The sequence below is a fragment of the Sander lucioperca genome, chromosome 11 (assembly GCF_008315115.2).
Source record: "Sander lucioperca isolate FBNREF2018 chromosome 11, SLUC_FBN_1.2, whole genome shotgun sequence".
NCBI classification, from domain to species: domain Eukaryota; kingdom Metazoa; phylum Chordata; class Actinopteri; order Perciformes; family Percidae; genus Sander; species Sander lucioperca.
In genome coordinates this window covers 17691392-17715929 of record NC_050183.1, presented here as the reverse complement: position 1 = coordinate 17715929, position 24538 = coordinate 17691392, and the positions used below count along the sequence as shown (strand labels likewise).

General features: G+C 40.1%; 1 protein-coding gene and 1 long non-coding RNA gene across 3 annotated transcripts in view; one reads left to right on the top strand and one right to left on the bottom strand.

The window, feature by feature from the left end:
* The first annotated feature begins 5546 nt into the window (after window positions 1–5546).
* The window catches only part of LOC116038203 (regulator of G-protein signaling 8-like), a 28270-nt gene continuing 9278 nt past the window's right edge, over window positions 5547–24538 (top strand). The window contains exons 1-3 of one of the 2 annotated variants that reach the window (XM_031282444.2): window positions 5547–5782; window positions 20201–20311; window positions 21341–21402. In XM_031282444.2, the coding sequence (XP_031138304.1) occupies window positions 20211–20311; window positions 21341–21402 (163 nt within the window). In that variant the 5' untranslated portion in view covers window positions 5547–5782; window positions 20201–20210. Of the gene's footprint in view, window positions 5783–20197; window positions 20312–21340; window positions 21403–24538 lie in introns of both variants that reach the window. The other variant, XM_031282443.2, reaches the window with a different exon arrangement.
* On the bottom strand, window positions 16446–24509 carry LOC116038210. The gene is made up of 3 exons (XR_004898759.1): window positions 24381–24509; window positions 23860–23861; window positions 16446–16459 (listed from the first exon to the last, which is right to left on the bottom strand). It is a non-coding gene; the product is annotated as an uncharacterized LOC116038210 (long non-coding RNA).

Genomic DNA, 24538 nt, shown 5'->3' with positions numbered 1-24538 from the left:
AAAGACCTTAACGTAAGAAAGAAAAGATGAATGTCTGTACAAAATTTCATGGCACTCCATCCAATAGTTGTTAAGAGATTTCTGTCTGGAATTGAATTGAATTGACATGTGTAAAATGCCAAGCAGAGCTGGGAGACTCTGCATGTCAGACAATGTGAAAGACTAATTACTAGATGACGTAAAGACGTGTGAAATTTTCGCTTCCGGTAGATTGCTGATTAGTCACCTACAGAGACGGAGAGAGACAAAGACAGTGTCTGACTGGGAGACCTACAATCCAAGCAGCTGCAGCGTCACGAAGGTCACACATCCCTGATCAACTATGTGGGCGGACATTTATCATCACTCTTCCTTTGTGGCCTGCTTTCTCATGTTTGAAAAGGGCTTTGAATTACTCATAGTTTCTGCCCACTGCTGAATGACGAACAGTCAAAAGAACAGTATAAACTGTAATTTTAAGAGCTCATGTGTAAGCACAACTCCTTACATCAGCTAGGAAGGGTCATGATAAAGACATTAGCTTTTTGCTGTTTTTTTACACCATAATATGTGATTCAGGGGAAATTTGTCATAATTGCCAGGTGCGCCTGGAAGAGGAGACTTGATAAAGAATCCCTGCTTTACAGCTGTGTTACTCCTTACCGGAAGTGCAGGAAATGTTTTAGTTTTTAGTTAGTTAGTTAGTTAGTTCGGTTTTTTTTACTCTTTTCTTCAGATAGTATTTGCTTTCATTAACTGCCCAACAACTACTGTGTTATGTAATCTCCTATGAGGTTACAAAGAACTTTTTTCGTCTTCTTTGATATATTCTCTGTGTTGGGATTTAAGTGTAAAAATACACAGCTACTGTACTTTTGTAATTATTTAGAAATTCACCAGTATATATAAATTAGGGCGAATTGTTTTTAATCGCAATTAATCGCTGAATTTCTATAGTTAATCGCGATTAATCGCATGTTTTATCACATGATTAAAATTCTATTATTTTGCATTTCAGAACTGTTTTTAAGTACATATTAACAATGGAAAGCAATTCTTACAAGTGTATATTGATTGGGAATCAAATTAATGCAAAGAAAGTGACTTTATGAACTTGATTTTAAGATTTGTATTTGTGTATTATTTATTTATTTACTGTAAACAAAAGAATGTGAATATAGTCACACATTTGAATCTAGAGTCAATATAGTGTGCAGTAACTCCTAAATAGTTTTGGTTACTCACTGACGTCCAGTGATCACCTTGCATCACTTTGCAGCAGTTCCAGTTTTGCTGCCTTCTCTCTCATACAGGCTGTGTGCGTGGGGCTGCTGTCCCCCTCGACGGTAATGTATAAGACAGGTCAGAACATGCCAACCGTAGTACGTCTTTAAGACCCGAGTCTTCTACGATGCTGACAGGTCTGCAGTTAGTTGCCACCCATTTTGCAAGAGCGGTAGTAATTTTTTGGGATTTGGTTTCATCCACAGGTCAGCAAATAGCACTCTCCAAAATAGTGCTCTTCCTGAGCCTGCTAGCATCAACCCGAGTCACGTTAGCTGTACTACTATGCTTAGCTCGTAGGTGGTAGCTCAAGCTTGACTTGCTTTGATGATATTTTAATTCGGCTTTACACAATGTGCATATGGCTTTCGACCTGTCCGGGAGTTTTGGAAAATAAAAAGCATCATTCAGAATTTCGTTGCTGCTGTCTTTCTCCATCATGCCTGCAGCCTGCAGCAGCAGGATGTGTTGTTACGAGGAAGTATGGCAAAGTGCGGCAAAGGGTCAAACTAGTAGCCTGTTAGGCACGACGCGAAGCTGAGTGAAGTGTAAAATAAATTAATAAATGGTGGCATGTGATTAAAAAAAAAATGTACGGGTTATGCTCGGCTCTTAATCGCATTGCGATTAATGCATTAATGCTGACAGCCCTAATATAAATACAGTAGAAATACATTATATAAATTTCCTGATGTTAAAATCCCCAATATATTACCAATGTCCGAATCAGATGTTTTCAAACAATCCATATTCTTCTCTTCTCTTGTATTCCCACACTTCTCTTGATGCTTAAATTGCTTGGTTTAAAAACAATATTACGTTTTTAATGGTTTTTGCTTGCTGCTCGGTCTAGTTTGGTGAACTATCGCTGTTCATGGCCTGTAAAGCACTTTTTCGAGACTATGTGTAACCCTGAATTCTTGATATGAATTTACTGCAATCACTTTGCAGTAAGCACATTAACTTTACTCTCTCTGAGTTACCTTAACATCATACAACATAGGGCCTCAGTATGCTCCAAACAAGGTGCTTGTTGAATTGGCAGCGTATCAGAATCAGAATATCTGTAACTATCTGAAATCGCACAAATCTAATCGCACTGACTCTACACATGAAGTGGCTAGCTGTGCAGTGACAAAGAGAAACTACTTAGGACCTGCAAATGCATGCAAATGCATATCCAGTATAGGGTCTGTGGGTACAAGTACATAAGTAATGTAATGGTATTGATCAATGGTCATTCTTGTTACTGCAGCAATAAATTAGAATGCATATTTTGAAGCATGTCTTTACAGTCATCATTTAATTTCCTTAGATTTTGTTTCAAATTAATTTAAAATAGGTGTTTCTTTCTTAAAATGTTTTTCATTCAGTCTTAGATTTACTTTCCCAATAGAATGATGTTACTGGCTCAAACATTTTACACTCCCACCCTTAAAACTTAACTTAAAACTCTGTAAATGTGTGTGTGTGCGTGTGTGAAACTGAGGAGGAGAGAGAGACAGACAGAAGGACGGAGACTTGCAACATGCTTGTGTGTAGGCAGTTCTTTTGCATTGTTTTTTGAGTGTTTATGTGTGTGTGTGTGTGTGTGTGTGTGTGTGTGTGTGTGTGTGTGTGTGTTTGCGTGCGTGCGTGCGTGTGTGTGTGCGTGTGTGTGAGAGCGCGTGCGCACGTACATGCATGCGTGTGTGCATGAGTGAGTGATTTTATGTAACACTTGGTTGTCTATTCAGTGGCTAGAATTGTCTGTCCTCTGCCAGGCCACCTCCTCCACACTTTCAGCTCCTTGCAGATCATAGGCCTATTCCTCTTCAGATTGCAGTAAGATAAATGTTCTGCACTCTCTCTTCATTCTCTGCGCTGTAATGCTTCCATATGTTTTGAAGTACAAACAAATAAAGGTGCAATTACAATTTCTGTGTGCTTTGTGTTTGTATGTATGCGATATTTACTACATCACCTAGCATTAAGAGATTAGAGAGCAAAATACATAGTATTGTACTGTACAGTATACAACCAGACAATAGTGTCAGAAACGGTCCCTGTGCAATAGCTCTGTAACACCAAGCACCTACTTTTCAAGTAAATCATATATTTTTATAGTGCTAAATGCATACTGTAAGCATGTAAATATCTGTCAAACATACATTGTATATACTGCCATATCCACCTACCTCATGTACATAGGCAACCTGTTATATTTATCATTTTAGATTTTATTCCAGCACCATATGAACTCTGCACCATTGCACTACTGTTTTACTGTTTACAACCTTCATAGGGCATGTTATTACATGTACTGTATATGCCATGTGTTTACACTTTGTAATATGCATTCTCATATCTGTACAGAGTACCCCGGTTTTAGTGACCTGTCCCCGGCTGGAGCTGTCCCCGGAAATGTCCCTGGTTTTTACTGTGACTGACAGACCCGAAATTGGAATGAAAGAAAGAAAACGTATATATATTCCCGCTGACTCGCGCACCCTAGACGTGCAAGCTCAAGCCAGATCAAGCGCTGCTCAGAGATGTTCTAGAATGCCCATATTTTACGATGTTAAAATTACTGTTTAATAATTTCGCAGACTTTTTATCTTTAAAAAAAGGATCTTACTCTAACAGAAAGATCGACCTCCTTAGAAATCCTTTCCATACTGTTGTCAGACACTTAGAATATTAATCTGAGTCTGTCAGTGGCAAAACGAGCACTTTTATGAACGTAAATACAAGCTGGACAATTGACGTCCTATTAACTTACATTGTAGCTTGTTTCAGACCTTTAGGGGGGCTCAGCCCCTAATGAGAATGTGACATGGATATAGCACATGCAAAAGTGTTAATCTGCGGCATGAAATTACCAACTTCTTCACAACCGCACTCCTGCTCTCCCTCTGACAGATAGAGACTCAGCCAAAGGCGGGAGTCTGGCACAGCCACCTCAACCAGAATCTAAGCTATTGATATTAGCACCAGTTGCTGTGACAAATGGTTTGCGAGAAAATTAACATTGAACTTACATGAAATGTTATCATATTTGCATTCTGCATAAATATCTGCACACCCATTACTTTCTGTGAAATATCTCACAAACTCTTCATTCAACACGTGCATCGGTACAACAAGCGGTTCCCGGGGTAATCCGGTTTTGAAATTGCAACAAAATTACAGTTCAGGCTACAGCACAAATATTTCCATCCATAGATAAGAATAATCAAGTCTAACCTCTGAATTTCTTTTCAAAGTGCACCAGATTGATGCATTTAAATGTTAAAATAGGCAACATTTTCTTACAGGGGAGCATGCCCATGGACCCCCCTAGGGGGGCTTGTGCCCCAGTGCAACTCTAGGTCTAGTGACGCCCCTGGGGTAGTGTCCCTGTTTTAACTTTACAAAGATAAAAACATTACCTGTTTTGGAGGTATTTACGCTTCTGAGCTGAAAATGTCTCCGGATTTTGTCTCAGAAATCTGGTCACCTTAACATAGTAGTCACATGTTTATGTTTACCTTTGTTCAGTTTGCTGTCCTTTTTTAAGTTGTATTCTGTGTAAGTAAATCAAGAGCAACAACAAACCGGAGTCAAATTCCTTTGTGCGTTTGTGTGCGTGTGTGTGTGTGTGTACTTGGCCATTCAAGCTGATTCTGATTCTGATATATGATCATGTAAATACTTAGTCTTGCCCCATAATTAATTATCTCTCAAATCAAGTATTTGTCCCCTCATCATTCTTTCCATTATCTTTTTCTGTATGTTCTAACAATTATTTACATAATCTAATCCGCCTGTCAATTAACACTCCAATGAATTGTGTAGTTTATATAATAATATCATAAAACAGTGGGGAAATGACAATAGTTCTAAAAGCCAAGGTAACATCTTCAAATAGCTTGCTTCGTCCACATAAGAGTGGAAAACCCCAAAACATTCAATTTACAATTAAAAACGAATGCAGAAAAAATACAAAAAACAATGTTAATCGATTAATCAACTCCTCCTTTCAGCACAAAATATAAGCATATGGGTTATTCAAATCATTTTAGTCCCCTGTTGAGGTTTTGAGGGAGAGTCTCTCTCCAGAACTCAAACCTTCGACAGCCTCATTCCAGACCTTTACATCCATCCCCAGCTGCCCTCCTGCACTACACATTTACGTTTCCAACAGCACTTCGCCACTTCACAGATGTGCTTGGGTTGTCCTTGGAGATTTCCCTGTGCAAACAAAGCTCTCTTCCCTCTTCGTCTCTCTGTGATTCCACCCCCTCTGCCTCTCCCTCCGTCTCGGCTGCTCTCCCCCCCCCCACGATTTCACACCAATGAGCATGCCGCGTGTAGCTCTCACTCTCTGGCATCAGAAACACTAGATATCTTCAGTTCCGAGCTGTACAGATTTATACAAATACACACCAGCATTGGCTAGACGGAGGCTGCTTTCTGCCAAAACACACGTTGGGGATAAGCAGTGACGAATAAGAAGGGGAGAAGGAGTCCAGCATCTCTCGCACACAGCAGACTCAAGGTAAAGGATCCATATGTATTTATTGTATGACAAAGTGTTATGTCATTCTGCTGTGGACACAGAGCTCTAGGCATTATGTGGGTCTTTGTCTTCCTCATTGGTTCATGGGGCTGATTATTATCTGCCGCTTTGAATGGAGGCTTATTGTTACATCAGTGAAAACACTGTTGATGAAGTGATGTGACATCTATGTGGCTAATATTGGACGCAGGATTCAAACTATTGCAGGAGAGAAATAAGTGTTCTCCTATTACTTATTATCCAGCTAATTGTATGGGTGTTTGTGCACACTGTGTGGCTGCATGTCCAAATTTCTACCTAAGTGATTGCTTTTTCATGGATGCTTTCTGTACCATTTACTGTGAGCACCTTTGGAAATCAGTTCACACCCTCCCACCTTCCCTCCCTAGAAGCTGAAAGCTCTGATGACTTTTCAGCCCAGTAAATGTCATCAGAGCTATTGATGGAGTAGGGCTTTGAAGCCCACACAAGTGCCACCCCAGGGTGAGGTGTATCCAAATCCCTGTTACTCCTACTTACCCTACCTTTGTATGTCATTGACAATGATAATATCTATAATGTGTATCATAAAGTGTTAATAAGTGAGCATTCAAGGTTCTGGTTTGGATGATTTTGTTACGTTTGGACAGGGCCAGGCTAGCCGCTTCCCCGTTTCCAGTCTTTGTGCTAAGCTACGTAAGATAGGCGACAATAGACGATCACTTCTTACTGTATGTACTGTACCAGTGTTGTGCAAGTTCACACTTCAAAAGAGCTAGCTCAGAGTTAACTGTTTCACGTTTGCAGTTTTTAATTTTTGAACCAAGTTCTCAGTCCCGAAAAAATTAACTTGTTCACTTTCATTTCTTCTGGGTTTATTTAAATGAAGAACCTCCTCCTACCCATCCATCCCCAGCCCCCACTGTCCACTTCCTAAACTGAATGAATTAAGGAATCTGTACTGATTTGTTCATAAAACTACTTTACTACAAACATTCATATAGACAGCGCTACCGGTTGCTGCATTGTCTGAATTGCATATTTTGCACTAGCCATGCCAGCATTTCGGTTTAATGAGTGGCCGTGTTAACTGGTGACTCTCAACCAAATGTGTTGTGGTTGCTTGTCGTAGTGACAGATGTTGAAAACACGCACAGAACATGTAGGTACCCTTGTAAAAACCTTCAATTTTACATTATCCAATTTTTAATACATACTGTTTATTTTCTACGTCGGCCATTCACGTAAGTTACTACGATGCACCACAGACGCATTAAAACACGTAGCTCTGTTGTTTGTAAATTTGGAGTGCTGTCAGTAGCGAGAAAAACCGAAACAATCGGTGTTGCCGTGTTATACTCCTGCTACAGTTTGAACCCAGAAGGCTGAAACAGTTCAAAATGTGCCTACCCATGTAAAGTGATTCTTTCCTAGTGAACACGGTGAATCTGACTGTAGTAGATGTGAAAGAAATGCATAAAAAAGTGTGCTAATTCAGCTCTGTTTAGTTCCGGTGTTGAGACGGCAAGGCCGGTTACACATTGGCTGTGTGGCGTGAGCGTGTCAGCTGCATGGCGTGTCCGTTTATATTTCGGCTCCCATGTTAACAGGTTAGAGCTTACACACTGCCTGCGTGACACAGACGTCTCAAGCGCGGCTCAAGCCGCGCCGAAAACACATGCATGCTAGAAATAGGACCGACGCCTATTTTTCACACGACACGCAAGTGTGTTGGAAGCCTTTCCAGGCAAAATAGAATAGGAAAAGATGTTTATATGTCATTTAGACACAAATACATATTAATAAATGACATGTTGATGTTTGAAAGTCTCTAGGTTTTGATATAAATGCCGATATAAATGTAATTTAAAAAAAAAAAATCGATTTTCTAATATTGCACCTGTCAATACAGAACGAAATATTCTGTAGCCTATTTTGCCATCAATACTGCCGACGTTGTCTTTGCTGTAATCAAATCAGTATATATGTATGTTTAACATGGTATTTTATTTTATCAATGAGAAACATACATGTGTACAGACAAGGCTAGTAGCAGCAGTGCCGCGTCAGACACCTTTCTGGTGTGTAAAGACGTGTAAATCCACGCAGCCGCCACGCAGCTGACACGCAACAGAAACGCCACGCAGGCAGTGTGTAACTGGCTTAGGGACCGTCTACAAACTACAACACCGAAAAGAGATACAACAAAAATATTTATTAATTTAATGATTGAATAAGGTAGTGTCTCCAAACTTACCTCAATTAGAACTTGTCTTCTGCCAGTTGTACTACGGCACTTAAAAATAAGCATATGCCTATTTTTGAAATTATTTTTGTATCTCTTTTCGGTGTTGTAGTTTCTAGACGGTTCCAAAGCACTTGTCTTGCCGTCTCAACTAAACAGAGCTGAATTAGCACAACTTGTATGCATTTCTTTCACATCTACTGCAGTCAGATTCACTGTGTTCACTCGGAAGGAATCACTTCACATGGGTAGGCACTTGTAATGACATTTCGAACGAATGTTAAGAGGCTAAAAGCACGTTTAAAACTTGCCCTGTTTCAGCCTCCTGGGTGCAAACTGTAGCAGGAGGGTAACACGGTGTAGGCAACACTGATTGTTTTCGTTTTTCTTGCTACTGACAGCACTCCAAATTTACAAGGAGAACAGTTTGGGCTTTAGCAGAAAGGGGGGAGGGACTGAGAAGTTGTTGATGTTAAAATGTTTTGGCTAAATCCTGGATCTTCCCAATCCTACCTACAGCACATTTAACCATAACCATTGCCTAATCCTAGTGCCCTCCAGGCAGCGCTGCCTGGAAGACAACATTGGGGGCTTAAAACACCAAACACCGTCTGTGGATTATCGAGAGTAACCAGAACACTGATTCTAGAAAGACGATTTGCTGGTGATTTTATTTTAATGTAATTTTTTTATTGCTGTAAGCACTGCCATTGTACTCAGGTGGCAGCAGAAACTCATATGTTTATATGTAAAAACTTGGTAAAAATATATGAATATATCTGCATGGTTAGACCACTAGAGGTAAGTGATAAAATTTGGTTGTAAACTGTCACCACATGTGGTGACTCAAGCAAGTGAGCAAGTGCACCACTGTAGCTTAACTGTACCAGTCAGTGTGTGCTTGCTACATGCATGACAACACAGTTTCAAATCCCACTCAAGAGAAATGCTTTCAGTATCTGCACAGCAAAATAAATAACTGGAACAAACAGATGAGTGATAAGAGACATGTGCTCAGTCACTGAGCAGTTAAAGCTGAAAGGAACAAAGCACATGTCCAGATAAAAAACAGAACATGAGTACTGTACACCTGCATCACGGGGATTGTACACGTGGTGGTGGTGGTGATGGTGCCTGGTTGGATGTGCTAATCCGTCACAATATCCAGAATGTTTACAAACACATGGCCGCCATTTTGCATTTCTTCAGTCACTCACAGAATTGACACATTTCATCCAGGCTTTCTGTACCCTTATATAACTCCACTCATGTTCTTTGATGCAACATTAAAAATCTAAGGGTTGCACGTGTACATTTCTACTCCAGACTGCACTGGATGATTATAGCTCGTTAGCAAAACCCAACTACAGCCAAATAATTTGTCAGCTGTTATTTCAAATTATCCTTATCCTAACTTACCTAACTTATCCTGAATTCAGCAGGACCAAAAGCCCTGTCAGTCCACTCACATCCCATCACGTTCAGATATAGCCTACAGTAGATGAAAAGCTCTAATTATATCACCAAGCAAAATGTTCTCCAGAAGCTAATGCAAGTCAGTAGTGTGCCCTTATCATTCTGAACACCCCTGGCATGCATGTGCCCTTAATAGTCCTGTCCTGCCAGTGACGGGCAGATTCACTTGACCAAATCTGACATAGCTCTGTGTCAAGCAATTGGCCAAAGATTGGGAAGCCTTAGGTGAGTGAGAATGGCAAGAGCTTTAATCCTAGTTGCTTTTGAGATTTGTATAAAGTGAAAGCAAATATGCACACCAAGTGTTTTTATACATACGATAAAGATTCCAAGAGGCATGCCATATCGTTGTCTATCATTTAATTTATATTTTTACAGATACCTCCCACACCCAAGCTACTTCTCTCTTGCCTGGTGTGCCATTCATTTAATGAGCACTGTTTTATTGCCAATACAACGTATGAGATTTATTTCTTAATTTCAAAATTCACAATGGAAAAATAAACATGGGCATTATATGTCTGATAATATTTTATGTTAGGCGACTTACAATTCTAAGTTAAAACTTATAGCAATGTTAATGAAAAGCTTTTACATGTTTGCCAGTTGTCAGCTAGTCTGAAACAAAAAAGTAGCAACAGCAGAACACCCGCGGGCGGGAGAGTAACACTAATCCAAATAAACTGGAAATTATAATGAATAATATAAATTGGAAAGAGGATAAAATAGTGAACATAGTAATATTCAGCCCAGTCTCATGGCAGTTTGTGAAATGGTCACGTTATTGAATCTATTGATTCGCATACTGAACACGTTAATGTTGTTATTTTCGTGTGGTGAGCACGAATTTTAAAGTAATGTATTTCAATGGGAAGCATATTTCGTGATCACAGAACGACTACGGTAGCGTGAGTCCACGCAGGGAGGTTGGTCGGGGTGGTGGAAACAACACAGGACTTTCACCCGGGAGACCGGGGATCGCGTCCCACGTGTGGCAGTTCCTTTCCCCGTTCTTCTTTTCCTAACCACAAACGTCCCGTTGTTGTGGCCGGCATGTGGCGTTTCATTTCCCCGTTGTTGCGTGCCACAGAGACCGTGGACCGTGTCCCTGCGCCCGGGGATCGCGTCCCGCGTGTGGCGGTCCATCCTGTTGTTGTGGCCAGCGTGTGGCGTTTCATTCCCCCGTTGTGGTGTTTCATTTCCCCATTGTTGCGTCCCCCAGAGCAGCCCAGTGTCATGGCAGTTCGTCAAATGGTCACATTCGAAAATCGTGACCTGTACACGAAATAAACGAGAAAATCGTGACCTGTACACAAATCAATAAATCAAAATAACGTGACCATTTCATAAACTGGCGTGAGACTGGGTTGTAATATTTGTAGAGCAGATGGGAAATCGTTTTCAGGTTGCCAAATAAGCTGCAGAGATCCCATGTCCCTGTAAGGCTTGAAGTGCAATTCTATTCTTTAGGAGATTAAATTATAAGCTCCTAAAGCTTGTGAACTGGACACAGATTTAGTTGATACTCAATAAATAGATAAAAGAAGGCCTGTGTGGCGGGGGAGTGACTTTAATCTAACCGTACATGAGTGTACCTTTCTGAGTAGAAAATGGATGAAAATAGTATCAGCGTGTTATGTGCTGAAAAGCCCCTGGGCAGCTTTATCCCAGGTTGACCTATTAGAATGTTGAAGAGAGCAATGTGCTCAGGTTTCATCACAGGAGGCCACAGAGGGGTTTTATGGAACATGATGCATAGTATAGAACATGATTCACTAGTCCAAAGTTTTAAGTCTACTACTTGTTTTCTTTTAATCTGTCCACATCATGGACCACAGTATGCTATTGTAGGTGGACATAATATTGGAATCCCCTTGAAGTTGTGCCTTCCTAGGCATAACAAGAGCTTGTTACTGTTGGTTATTCCTAGTTTTTTTCTTTTACAGTCACATATAATATTACAAAACCAGTCAATACTAAATGACAAAAGATAAACAGTAGTGGAAAAGTCTGAGTGATAATCTGATCTTGAAATACCTCTACTGTAGAGCAAACATTTCTGTCACAACTGTCAGTATTTTTTATTTTGTTCGACATTCGCATTATTTGCATAAAAATTACATTTTGTTTTACGAAATCACTTTATGCAGACACGCTATGCAGACACACTCTTAATCACCTGTTTGCATATCTGTCTGCCTGTTCCACCACCACTCGTTCTACCTGTCAATGAGAAGAACAGCAGAGGAGTGTAATTCTCCTGATTTTTGCCACGTTGGTGAGGTTCTCCAACAATGTAAGACCAGCTGTACATGTGACTATTACTTACAGTTGGGGCTCTATGTGACACATGTTTATTAATGCATGAAGTACCTGTGGGCCATCGGTGGTGACAACTCAATCATTAATATTAAATGTCAAAAAGATAATCAATGATTCAGTTTAAAGCACTGTTATTGAAACTGATATGTGAAACTCCTTTACAAAGATAAAAGAACAATCACATAAATTAGAAGGGCACTTGGAGAGTGCATACCTCCGCCAACGCATGTCCTATCTCACAGTTTATGCAGTGTGAATTTTTCAGATTTTTCCGACACCACATGAATGCAGCACAAACTCCCTATTTCAATTCAATTCAATTTTATTTATAGTATCAAATCATAACAAGAGTTATCTCGAGACACTTTACAGATAGAGTAGGTCTAGACCACACTCTATAATTTACAAAGCCCCAACAATTCCAGTAATTCCCCCAAGAGCAATCATTAGCAGTAGCTAATGTGACAGTGGCGAGGAAAAACTCCCTTTAAGGAAGAAACCTCAGCAGACCCAGACTCTTGGTAGGCAGTGTCTGACGGTGCCGGTTGGGGATGTGATGAACAGTGGCAATAATAGTCACAAAGATAATGGAACAGTTACTACAAATGGTAGCCGTAGTAGTTCAAGTCATAACAAGGCACTGAAGGGCGTTACAGGATGTAGCGTGGCACAGAATAGCATGGGTGGACGTAGCAGGACGCAGTAGGACGCAGCAGGACGCAGCAGGACGCAGCCGGACACTGCAGGCCATCTTGGTGCCACCCTAATCCAAGGGAATACTCTGGGCCAGAAAAGAAACATAAGGACTCCGGGGAGTAAACTCCCAAGAGCTAGGTTAGTAACAAGCATTTCTGGGACATGGATGCACACAAATGGAAACAAATGGAAAGAAAGAGGAGAGAGCAGCTCAGTGTGTCACAGGAAGGAAGGAACTTCCCCGGCAGTCTAGAATTACAACAGCTTAACTAAGAGAGACAGGTTAAGGAGAGGAGCCTGGTCGGGCTAGAACTCTCCCCAAACGGATCGGGCTGTACTGGCCTGCCTCCCTCTACTTTTATTATGTTATTGATTATATGGTAGATGAATCTGACGACTATGAAGAGAAGCAGAGAAGAGAAGGGGTGTTGTGTCTACAGCTATACACCCTGCCCCGCCGGTCTAGGCGTACGCTGCAACTCCTCACTCCCTAACTATAAGCTTTATCAAAGAGGAGGGTTTTCAGTTTATTCTTAAATATGGTGACGGTGTCTGCCCCCCGAACCCAGATTGGGAGCTGGTTCCACAGGAGAGGAGCCTGATAGCTGAAGGCTCTGGCTCCCATTCTACTTTTAGAGACTCTAGGAACCACAAGTAACTCTGAGTTCTGGGAGCGTAGTGCTCTAATGGGACAATAAGGTACTATGAGCTCTTCAAGATATGAAGGTGCTTGACCGTTTAGAGCTTTGTAGGTCAGGACATCTCCTGACCTACAAAGCTCTAAACGGTCAGGCGCCTTTTTTGTAAATTCAATCCTGGATTTTACAGGAAGCCAATGCAGAGAAGCTAATACAGGAGAAATATGATCTCTTTTCTTAGTTCTTGTCAGAACACGCGCTGCAGCATTCTGGATCAGCTGGAGAGTCTTAAAGGACTATTTGCAATGTTAACATGAGTGAAAAATAATTTGTGTATCCACCCTGTGATTCTGATTGACTCCACTATTTAATGGGTTCTTCCGTGGCCCATGCTACACCCTTCCACCAAGTTTCATGAAAAATCGGCCAATAGTTTTTCTATAACCTTGTTGACAGACAAACTGAACCAAACGAATAGCTTCCTTGACGGAGGTAATAAAATTATGCCTCCAGTGTAAATAAAAAGAATGATACAATTTATGACAAAAAAGTAATTAATCATATAATTATTATTACTATTATTATAACACAAATGTGTCTGACTGACATTTTATAAATTGTTGATTAGACTGCAAAAACATCAGTTTATGTATGGGAAATGCATTTTTTTTTACACCGTGTATTCCCAGAGGCATTTTCTGAGCTGGCCTTGACACAACACAACTCTGTTTACTGTAAACAGCCGTGTCCTCTGGCACAGGGAAAATACACATGCACATACAAAATTCCTTTAAACTAATGTTAAAAAAGGCTCATCATTACCACTTTTACCAACATCAGCCATATCTGTATTTGCCTTGTATGCTTTTCCAAGCAGCACATGGGCACAAGGAGACGAGTCAGCGAGAAGCAGTGGTGTTTGTAGCTGCAGGCGTTTCTGGATCAGAGTCACAGCTAGCAGCTCCTCAGGGCAGAGTGTGTTGTGAATTAGTCCTGTCCTGAAACCTACCTGAGCACAGTCGAGTACAAACAGACTGTCTGTGAGGACAGAAATAAACCCAAGATCAGCCGTGATTCCTCCTTCTGTTGTTTCTAATGGTGGCAACACATCAGATGATCTGACACATACTTCTGCGGGCAGTCGGGCTTGCACTCTCAGGGCAGTGTGTGCACACAGATACACACATACAAACCCACAAGTGCAAGACCACAGTTATGCTCTTGTGAATCAAGTCCCAAATCTGAACACTTGGCTGCAGAGAGGAAAGGGATTTGCCAAGATGGAATTGCTGTTAAGTCACCCTCCATAACTTGTCATCTGAGTCACAGTGCATCTTATTTAGCCTGAAAACTGCTCAAACTGTCTCCTGGAATGAATAGACACTGACAGATGGATGATGAATGTGATTACTTCTTGAAACATTTGGGACTGAGTACACCAAAATTTGAGAAACGTCCAGTACTTTGGGATTTAAACATCCCTGCTGCTTATTCAGCATTGACCTCTTACTATCTTGCTCGATGTAACACAATAGAAATTCAACCTTTTCTTCTATTTAATGTAGCACTAGTCTATATTCATGACGTTCCACTTCCGGGATTGTTCCGTTGCCGCCGGAAATTCCGCCGTATGTCCTTCATTTCGGCCGGATGTCCGTTACCTTCCACTTTCTTTGTGTTGGCATTCTAAACTCCGGTGGATTTATGAGGACTATGCTAACTGCTCAGATCTCTGCAGGGTAAGTCCAGACAGCTAGCCAGACTATCTGTCCAATCTGAGTTTTCTGTTGCACGACTAAAACAACTTTTGAACGTAATGTTCCACCAGTACAAGTTCCTTCCCGAGGCTATTTTGCAGAGGCACCGTGGCTCCGTCTGGCACTTAGCACCACCCATGACGATTGTGATTGATTTAAAGAAATGCCAATAAACCAGAGCATGTTTTTCTCCCATCCCAGAATGTTGCGTGGACTAGCCAGACCCTCCTCCGCAGCGCTGTGGAGGAAGGTCTGGCAAAGCGAGACTACTGTAGCAGTGAACTACTCAAAGATACTAGAGAAAAGACATTATGCATTTTGTATTGCAAATTCTGTGATTTTCTGCAACTGCCAACATTTTTAAAATGCCTGATTAGCCCTGAGGAACTTCATGATGTAGTAGCATTTGGATGAGAAGTTTTGAACGTGTGTTCTCCAGCCATCAAGTTGCTTTTGAGGAGCAGCACTATTAACGGCAACTTTTTTATTGGAATAAATCAGCACAACAAGGCCACACATACATTAGAAGCAAAGCACCCAACATAGCTCAGTGGATCTGCTGAGCTAAGACAAGCGCATGTTCCTGTTTTAATGTGTGTGAAAAAAAATGGAGGGGGCAGAGAGGCTGACAGTGAGTGAATTAATTAATGAACAACTTCATGAATTACAGTTAATGAATGGATGTGTGAGAGACAGTACTAACATGTGAGGCTGTGCGAGAGCAGGACAGGTCCAGCAATATCGTAAAGGACTGGAATGGACATATTAGAAAGAACATTCACAAACATTTCTGAACTGTTTTACAGTGAAACCCAAAGGAATAGTTTGACATTTTGAGATTTTTATGTCATTCTTATTTTCTATTTTTTTTTGGTTTGTGGTAGTTTAGTTAGTGTTAGTTAGTAGTAAACACAGTACTACCTTAGTTACCTTATAACGTCAACGTTAACGTCAGGGCACATTTTGTGCACTTGAGCATTCATGCATATGTTATCATTCTGTGTATAGTATGGTAGAGTATACATCCATTAATCAGTATTGTCCACCTACTGGCATCAAGCATATGTTCTGAAACTTCTAAACAGAAGATATGACACAGCTTTATCACTTGAATTGTGATATTCTTTGTGTTGATGAATCTAATCTCTTCATTGTTATATAAACCATGTTTCATAATCACTTTGTAGCATGTCAGCCAATAGCTATAGAACAGATGGGTGTCTTCTGTCAGCATCCAGAAATGAGGAAATGGAGGAAAATCTAAAAAACCTGCATTGCACCAAGTTAGATGACATCAAAGAAGATGTTCACACACACACACACACACACACACACACACACACACACACACACACACACACACCAACACACACACCTTCCATGATCTAGATTTTTACTTTTCAATCCACCAACCCCAACAGGCATCTCAGACATGGGAGGTCATAGCGGATGTTGTATTTTTAGATTCATGCGGCGTACTTGTGTATATCTCAGACATCAGAGGGCTGTTGCCGTTTTTAGCCTCTTTCCTCCAGGAGCCAGCCTTGATGCATGGCTGAATAGAACATGCGCTGCGTCCTCCTGACTACATGGATTTGTCAGGCATTTTTATAAATAGCTCAGAGGCAGCACGTGTCTGCACCACACTGCCGATGAAGAATGCAGCTCACAACAGTCATTGAGATGCAGATGTGTCAAGAGACACGATGAGCGAGGTTTGCTACAGTATCATGTTAATGACAGTTTGGCACACACCAAACAGACTTATCAATATGTCCACATCTCTTCTTATCAAATTCACTTGATGACCTTTTTCTGCTGAGAGAGGCACATGCTGACACACATACAAATTTGAGCATATTACATTGTTGAAGGCAGGTTTCTACTTCCAATATTAATGCATGAAAGCTGCAGTCCAATATTTGAATATTTGAATTCATGCCACATATGTGTTTACATGAAAAACAAAGCACTAATTGTAGTCTGAGACTACTAGTGACTGCAGACACTATCTGCATGAAATAACCTCTAATTTTTACTTATTATCACTCTATCTAATTATCCAATCCATGAATGGGGGTGCCTACACAATGGCACAGTTTGAAAGAAAGAGGAGCCTACAAAGCATAACTCAGTAATGGAATCTGACTGAGATGAGCTCAGCCCTAACTGGTGAACTTTAAATTCATGGTCTAAACATAGTCTGCTATACAACTGAAATATCTCTGCTCATTATTTTCTCAATCTTCTCTAAAAAATAACTATACATTACCAAATGAAGTGCACCGTGAGATTATGACTCACATAGATGATACACAAACTACCCTCCAGTCCAGTGCATCTGTTTTATAACATCTGATACGTAACACGGGGGTTTGTGGGGCAGACAGCTTTATATCTACAGTGCTTCCGAAATAAGCCGTAAAAACGTCAGTGTTTTACTAGTTGGTTAGAAAAGCAACCTGAAAGAGCATGTTAACTGTTAACTCTCTACTAAAACCCAGAGAAACACTCCTCACTGAGTGTGGCAGGATTCGTTCATGTTTATTTTTAAACCGATGTTCTCTATGCAAAAACTCATGTATGTACTCTGATGAAAGCAGACTGTCATCCAATTTTCATTGAAAGGCAATATCAGAAACCTGATATATTAGTCCAACCAAAACACTAATGCACATGCTGTTTCTCTCTCTCACACACGCACGCACGCACGCACGCACGCACGCGCACACACACACGCACGCACACACACACAAAACAAAATAAAAAAAACAAACTGTCAGAGGTGGATGGAGGACACAAAGTGAAATTTCAGAGAGCCTTGGACTTAATTCCAGCAAATAGCTTCCGGGTGGCTAATGAACAGTACATTTCATGCAATGTTCCCAATTCATGGTCCAAGTATCAAAACAATCCACTGCTCCAGCTCTACTACTGCACTGATACCATCCAAGAGACACTAAAGAGGAATACTTAAGTGTGAATGGACAAATGGAAGGTTGGATGAGTGAAAAGAACAAATACATGTTGTTTTAGTTGAACTTGTCATCGCCCATTAGATAACTCTGGAGACTTATACACAACAGACCTGTCACTAAGATAAAAAAAATGGGTTTCTTATATTGAAATGAAGAATGTTTGTGTCTTGAGGACAGGAGAATTAGTACAGTTAATCATCATGTTAGTGCTTGTCACTGATGCTGTATGTGCTTTTGTTATGTCTGCATATTTGTTCTTTGCATCTCATGTTCTTTTGTTTATCTGGTTATGTTTGTTGTATGTATTTGTCATTTTGTTTTGTCTAGCTACATTTGTTTTTCTTCCTCTCTGGTCTCTTAAAAGAGATCTTGATCTCAATGCCTGATTAAATAAAGGTTATAAATATATATGTAAAAGCCAAGCATCATGCTAATGTAGCATAATTTCTCCTGAATCTGAGGTCTGACAATCAGTCGGAGCCTCCTCTCCAGCACCTGGTTTATTGTAAAAGGATAAAGGAAATCAAAAGCAATTCATTCATTCATTTAGTCATTGTGTAGTCCCCAATTTCCTGCCATGGGCCTTTACATTTAAGAGAGAAGCTTGGAGGATTTTACCTGAATGTATTAAGACTTTAAGTCTTTCCATCCAAAGGTTTGCATTAATGTTTCCTGTGAAATAGACCTACTTTTACACAAAGGTTTGGCCTTCGATGGAGCATCTTTAAGACCGTGTCCCATCTGGAGTGACCCATGTGTCCCAGAGGGATAACATTTCCAATTAGTACATGACAGCGGCAGTGTACAAATAAGATGGGACATATCGTGATGAGAGATGGGGATATGGTGCATTCAAATCTCCGTTTAAGAAAAAATCATCATCATTGTTAAGGAACATCTTAAAGACTATCACTAAATATGCAATTGTCTATTATCCATAGCCAACAACGACGCATTCTTATGAACAGGTTTGTATTATATTGTACGAAAACTAATGCACACCCATGCGTATGACCGGTCACATGACCTTTACAGTAAAAGTTTGCCGACAAAAGGTTACTGGGAGCCAGCGTCAAAGCACTGTGAGCTGCCGGTTGTTTCAGTGGCCATTGCCAGTTGAGTTTAGCCAACAAAAGCTGACTTTGAGCTGGGTACAGAGCACTGTGAGCTGCGCGTTGTTTCAGCGGACGTTACAGTTCAATTTAGCCGACAAGAAGTAAGCGTCATGCGGCAGCGACAGTTAAGTTCAGAAAAAAGATTATGGTTTGGATTAAAACACTCCCCGTAACTCCGCTCCCAGGGTTAAAAACCTGTTTCTTCCAAGAGTGCTCTTATACAGCAGCGGTCAATGTGGTGCATACAGCAAAGTATATATGCAATAATAACAGTGCTTTACTTTTCATAGCTACAGTATATGTATGAATGGTTCATGAGAACAGCCTGAACAAATAAACATACCCAACTAGAACATTTTTGTATTATTTATTCTATCCTAGCACAATGATAACTGTGATCAGAGTATCTACGATATCTATAGAAATAAAACACAGAGCTACAAAGCATACTTTGAGTTAATGCAAGATGCAATGTTTGAGAGATTATTAGAGACAGTGTTGCCTCCACATCTCAGTCTCCGTACAACTCAGTGGCAGCCATGAATTGTACGTAAGACATTTTCTTAAACTCTGCAAACTACACTCAAACAAGAAACCTTATCATAATGTGAATTTGGATACAGTATCACAGATGTTTGAAGCTCCCTCCTGAATAAGGCAGAGCCATACTGAGTCAGCTTTTTGAATATGGAGTTGCACCTGTTGTCTACATCAAGTCCAATCAGTTGGCCTTGTCTCTCTGCATCTTCTTTCTTAAATAATCAGTTTATTCATCATGTCTTGCAACAACATTTAACAACTTATACATAGTCTAAATAGCTAGGGCAGCCCAACTACATGAAGATAAAACATACAATTAGCCACCTTAGCAACAATCAAAATATGGTGGCAGTGTTTTTGATAGTGCTGAGCTTACAGTTAGAATTAAATCCAGGCAAATTGACTGAACATATTTGCTTACCAGCTGTGTTTGGGTTGCACTTTTCATAGCTATATTTTTGGAGCTGGTTCTTTTTTTTTTAAAAACGTACTGATCACAACCTTGCTTCTCAGTGGAATGAAATAAAAGACAATTTTTTGTAGGGACAAACATATCCATGCACCCACGTGTGAATCTGCACGTGGGTTTAAACTGAATGCAGAGATATACAGTGAGAAGAAAACATTAAGTATTGTATGTTTTTCCAGCAGGATCAGTACCATGAAGACCAGACTAGGCTGCCTGTCCAACAAATCGGACTCCTACAGCGACTTCTCCGAGTTCCTGCCTCCTACCCACGAAACTACTGCCAGGTGTCCTAAGTGAGTCTGCCAAAAACTCCTCTGCCTACTTTTGTGGGATGACATTTTTACCAAATTTAAACCCAAGCTTCTGTTGTGTTAAATAACTCTCTAGACACCACACTTGGCTTTCAATTTTCAACATGTTATGAAATGACTTTCAAAATGTTCAAACTCTTGAAGGAGCTGTCTTCTTTAGACTTCTTTAATATTTTAGTATTTTAATGGGATTTTCAATGCAATGTATTGCACTCCTGTCAGCCAACATGCTAACAACATAGATTAGCAATTCCAGAGTTGGTTTTTGCTCTTGCCTTGAGAATTAACCATTGCAAACGTATGCCAATTGAGAAACATTGTCTCAGTATGATATACAGTAATTGGTTTAAACTTAAGCTGCAATGCCATAATCAAAATTATATATTAAGCACAACCATGTGTGCAAATGAGGCCAGTCATTAGGCTTATTAATGCCTTAATTTGCAAAAACTTCATTCTATGCATAATATATGGATGGTAAATCAAATATTCCAAGAAAATGTGTTTTTCAAAACAAAGTAACTCAGCAAGGTGCTCAAACACAAAAGCATATCATAACTTTACAGAGAAACTTGTGTCATTTTTAAGGTTTTAATTTTGTTATTGAGCTTTTATGTTCACAATGATGTGTTTCATAAATAGATACAACACAAAAACTAGATACAATCTGAAAGGTAGAGTGGTACAATAATGTTAATGTATCCCTTTAATATCCAATAGAGTGTGTTATCCCATCATATTTTCACCACTTCATAAAAGAGCATTAAAATGTGGAAAAAAGTTCAGCTATTGTTCTTCTATGCCTTATCTTACCTTGTATCAACATTCTGTAAATGGAGTAAGATATTACAATTACTTTACGGCCTGGAGCCGAAGAACTGCTGTGAGCAGAGGATAAATCATACATCAAACTCAGCTGCCCTTCAATAATACATACAGTACCATCTTGTGTTAAAAATGCATGAAATCTGCTGGTAGTTAGTATCTTTTCTTTCTCTTTCTCTGCATCAGAGTATCAACGGATGAGGTTGTTCGATGGTCAGAATCGTTTCATCATCTCCTTTCTCACAAATGTAAGTGGCCATTTTCTATTTTTCAACAGTCCCCACTGCACAAGTCACATACCGCCAGCATTAAGAAAATAAAAGCCACTTAAATGTAGCTGTAAAATAGTCCTATCCTGTTTATTTGATTCACTAGTTTCTATTTTTTTCACTCAGCACAAGTCCCCCCCCCCCCCCCCACTCCAAGCCCATTTTATGTAAGTCATCCATTTCTGTGTTGTGAGGGCTCCTTACCACATAATGAGTCACATACTTGTCTGTGACCTTCCCCATGGACCAAACACACACTGGCACAGACTCACTCACACAAATCCATCTGCATAAACAGGCCATGTGTTTATTTTCTAATTGCTAACAAGCTATGTGACGTACGATTCAGCGACATCGCATTCACCGAGCTGACAAATTAAAGAAAACACAAGTGGATTCAGAGCACGTACACTTTATTCAAATCACCAAAAACACTCAGTACACACGAAGGTTATTATAGTTTTGCATTAGTCTTTATTTTTACTTTGTTTTGACTTTTTGTTTTCAAATTCAGTTTAATTAGTTTTTAAAGCGGATTTGCTAGTTTAGTTTAGTTTTTATTTTTTGAAAATACTTAGTTTTAGTTTAGTTTTTATTAGTTTTAGTGTTAGTTTTAGTCTTCTAGCTAGGTTAGTCTCCTTGTGCGCGCTTCTCAAATGTACTTTCAAATTCATGGGATTTTTCCCTGTAATAAATTGTCCACATATTTTACCACCTTCCATTGCAAGGCACTTGCTTTTATCTGACACACATAAGTCAATCAAATAGGACGCTTTCTTTAGACTTTCGGTACCGCCATGGACTATGCTGTGTTCAATTTGCCATGGAATATCGGAAACTGTATATATGTCTATGGTCTGTGGCCGGAAATGTCAACTCTGAAAGATATATTTGCTCTATGAAGGACATTGACAAAGACGAAAACTAAGGACATTTACTTTAATTTTATTTTAGTTAGTTTTGGAAACGGACAGTACAGTTTTTCGTTAGTTATGGTTGTTTATTTTATGCCTCGTTTTTATTTTTATTTCAGTTAATGACAATGTTTTTTCCCACCTAGGTTTTGTTATTTTGTTTGTTTTTGTTGACGATTATAACCTTGGTACACACTCAAGCTCCTTTGACTGATATGAAAAGAACTCTTTGCCTTTCAAGATGCCTGTTTTACTGAACCCCGGAAGGCAAGGAAATGTAAACTGTAGAAGAAAATATTTAGCAAGGAGACTAAGGGCATACTCACACTTGGCCCAGTTAAACCATGCCCAAGCACGTTTGACCCGAAAGTCTGTTTTGTTTGACTAGTGTGATTGCTCCATACCGTGCCCAGGCATGGTGCGCTAACCCTTGCCTGAGCATGGTACACTAACCTGTGCCTGCTTGAAAGAGGTGGGCCGGGGCACAGTTTGGTTGGACTTGGGCATGGTACACATCAGTGTGATCGCTAAACTTGCCCGGTCTGGCTCTTACCTTACAGATGAAGGGGCACTGTAATTGGAGAGTCCCGCAATGTAATGGCATAGGCGTGCTCTGGCCCTGAATGTTTTAGCCAGCAGGGGAGTGGGGAGGGGCAACTGGGCCAAGTGTGAGCTCGCCTTAAAGGAACACGTCGACTATTGGGACTTTAGCTTATTTGCCATATCCCCCAGAATTAGCTCTCTTTTTTCTCTCTCTCTTTAACGCAGCCATCTTCTAACCGTATACATACTGGGAACTATTTTCTCAGAGGGCGAAGCACTGCTACTTGGGCGGAGTGATTAGCGCAACACCTGAAAAGCACCGTTGCACTCTCTGCTCCTCACCACGGGGCTTCTCAGGTGCTGCGAGCAAATCACTCTGCCCAAGTAGCAGAAGGTGCAGTGCTTCGCCTTCTGAGAATATAGTTCCCAGTATGTATATGGTTAGAAGATGGCTGTGTCTCATGTGACCTTGTTATTATGATATCAAGATATTTAAATTGATTCATTTTTAATAAAGATGTCTACAGTTGGAATCCTCCCCCTAGTTTTACAAAAGAAAATACCATTTGTCTTGCTGATATTCAAATAAGACAAGATTGTTCAAGCCACTCAACCACACCTTGCATGGCATGAGTTAATTTCTCAGCTGCTAGCTGAGCGTTTTTTGCATGTGTGTACAGAACAGTGTCATCGGCATATAATTGTATATCTACTCCGTGACAGTGTTGTGGAAGATCATTAATATAGAGACTAAAAAGTAAAGGACATAACACAGATCCTTGAGGCATGCTTATTGTGTTTTTCATATAACTGGAGTGAGCATCTTTAATTCTAACACACTGCATCCTATTTGACAAATATGATGAGAGTGTGTTTGTGTGTGTGTTGAAAAATTTAAATAAGAAAGCTTGGAGATAAGGACATCATGATTCACTGTATCAAAGGCTTTACGCAAGTCCAAGAAAACAGCGGCAACAACTCCTCCCTTATCAAGTTGTGTTCTTAATTTTTCTGTGAAGTGCAAAACGGCTGTTTCTGTGCAATAATTCTTCCTGAAGCCAAATTGCATGTAATTTAAGCCAGGGTTGCAGTTATTTAGATGGGTTGTCAGCTGCTCTATGACAACTTTCTCTTTGACAGTACTGGTAATATGCTTATCGGTCTATAATTACTTGCTTCATAGCGGTTTCCAGATTTGAAGATGGGTGAGATAACTGCATGCTTCCAGTTATCAGGAAACCAACTGTGTGTAATTGAAAGGATAATTAAATGTGTGATTGGGAGTTAAAGTGTCTAAATGTTTCATAATGAACATACTGTCCATGTGAAAAGCATCTACTTTTAGAATTCTTTAAAGAACAGATGATCTTTTTAACTTGTCCTTCATTAGTTGTAACCAGATTGAAACCCTGGCCTTTATCAGTGTGTATAGTAAGTTCTCTTTTCTTAAAGTGATTTCCTAACTCATGGACTGACAGAAAAATAATTAAAAATAGAGACAATTAGCCTTTCGCCGAGCCCCGCCCCCCTTAGTTACTGTTGCTATGTCCGACAAACAAATGGTCAAACACGACCAGCGTGACAGATTGCCATGACGGGAAGAGGTATACCCGTGCGTGTCAGTGACCTTTTTGGGATCAATACCTCTGCGATATCCT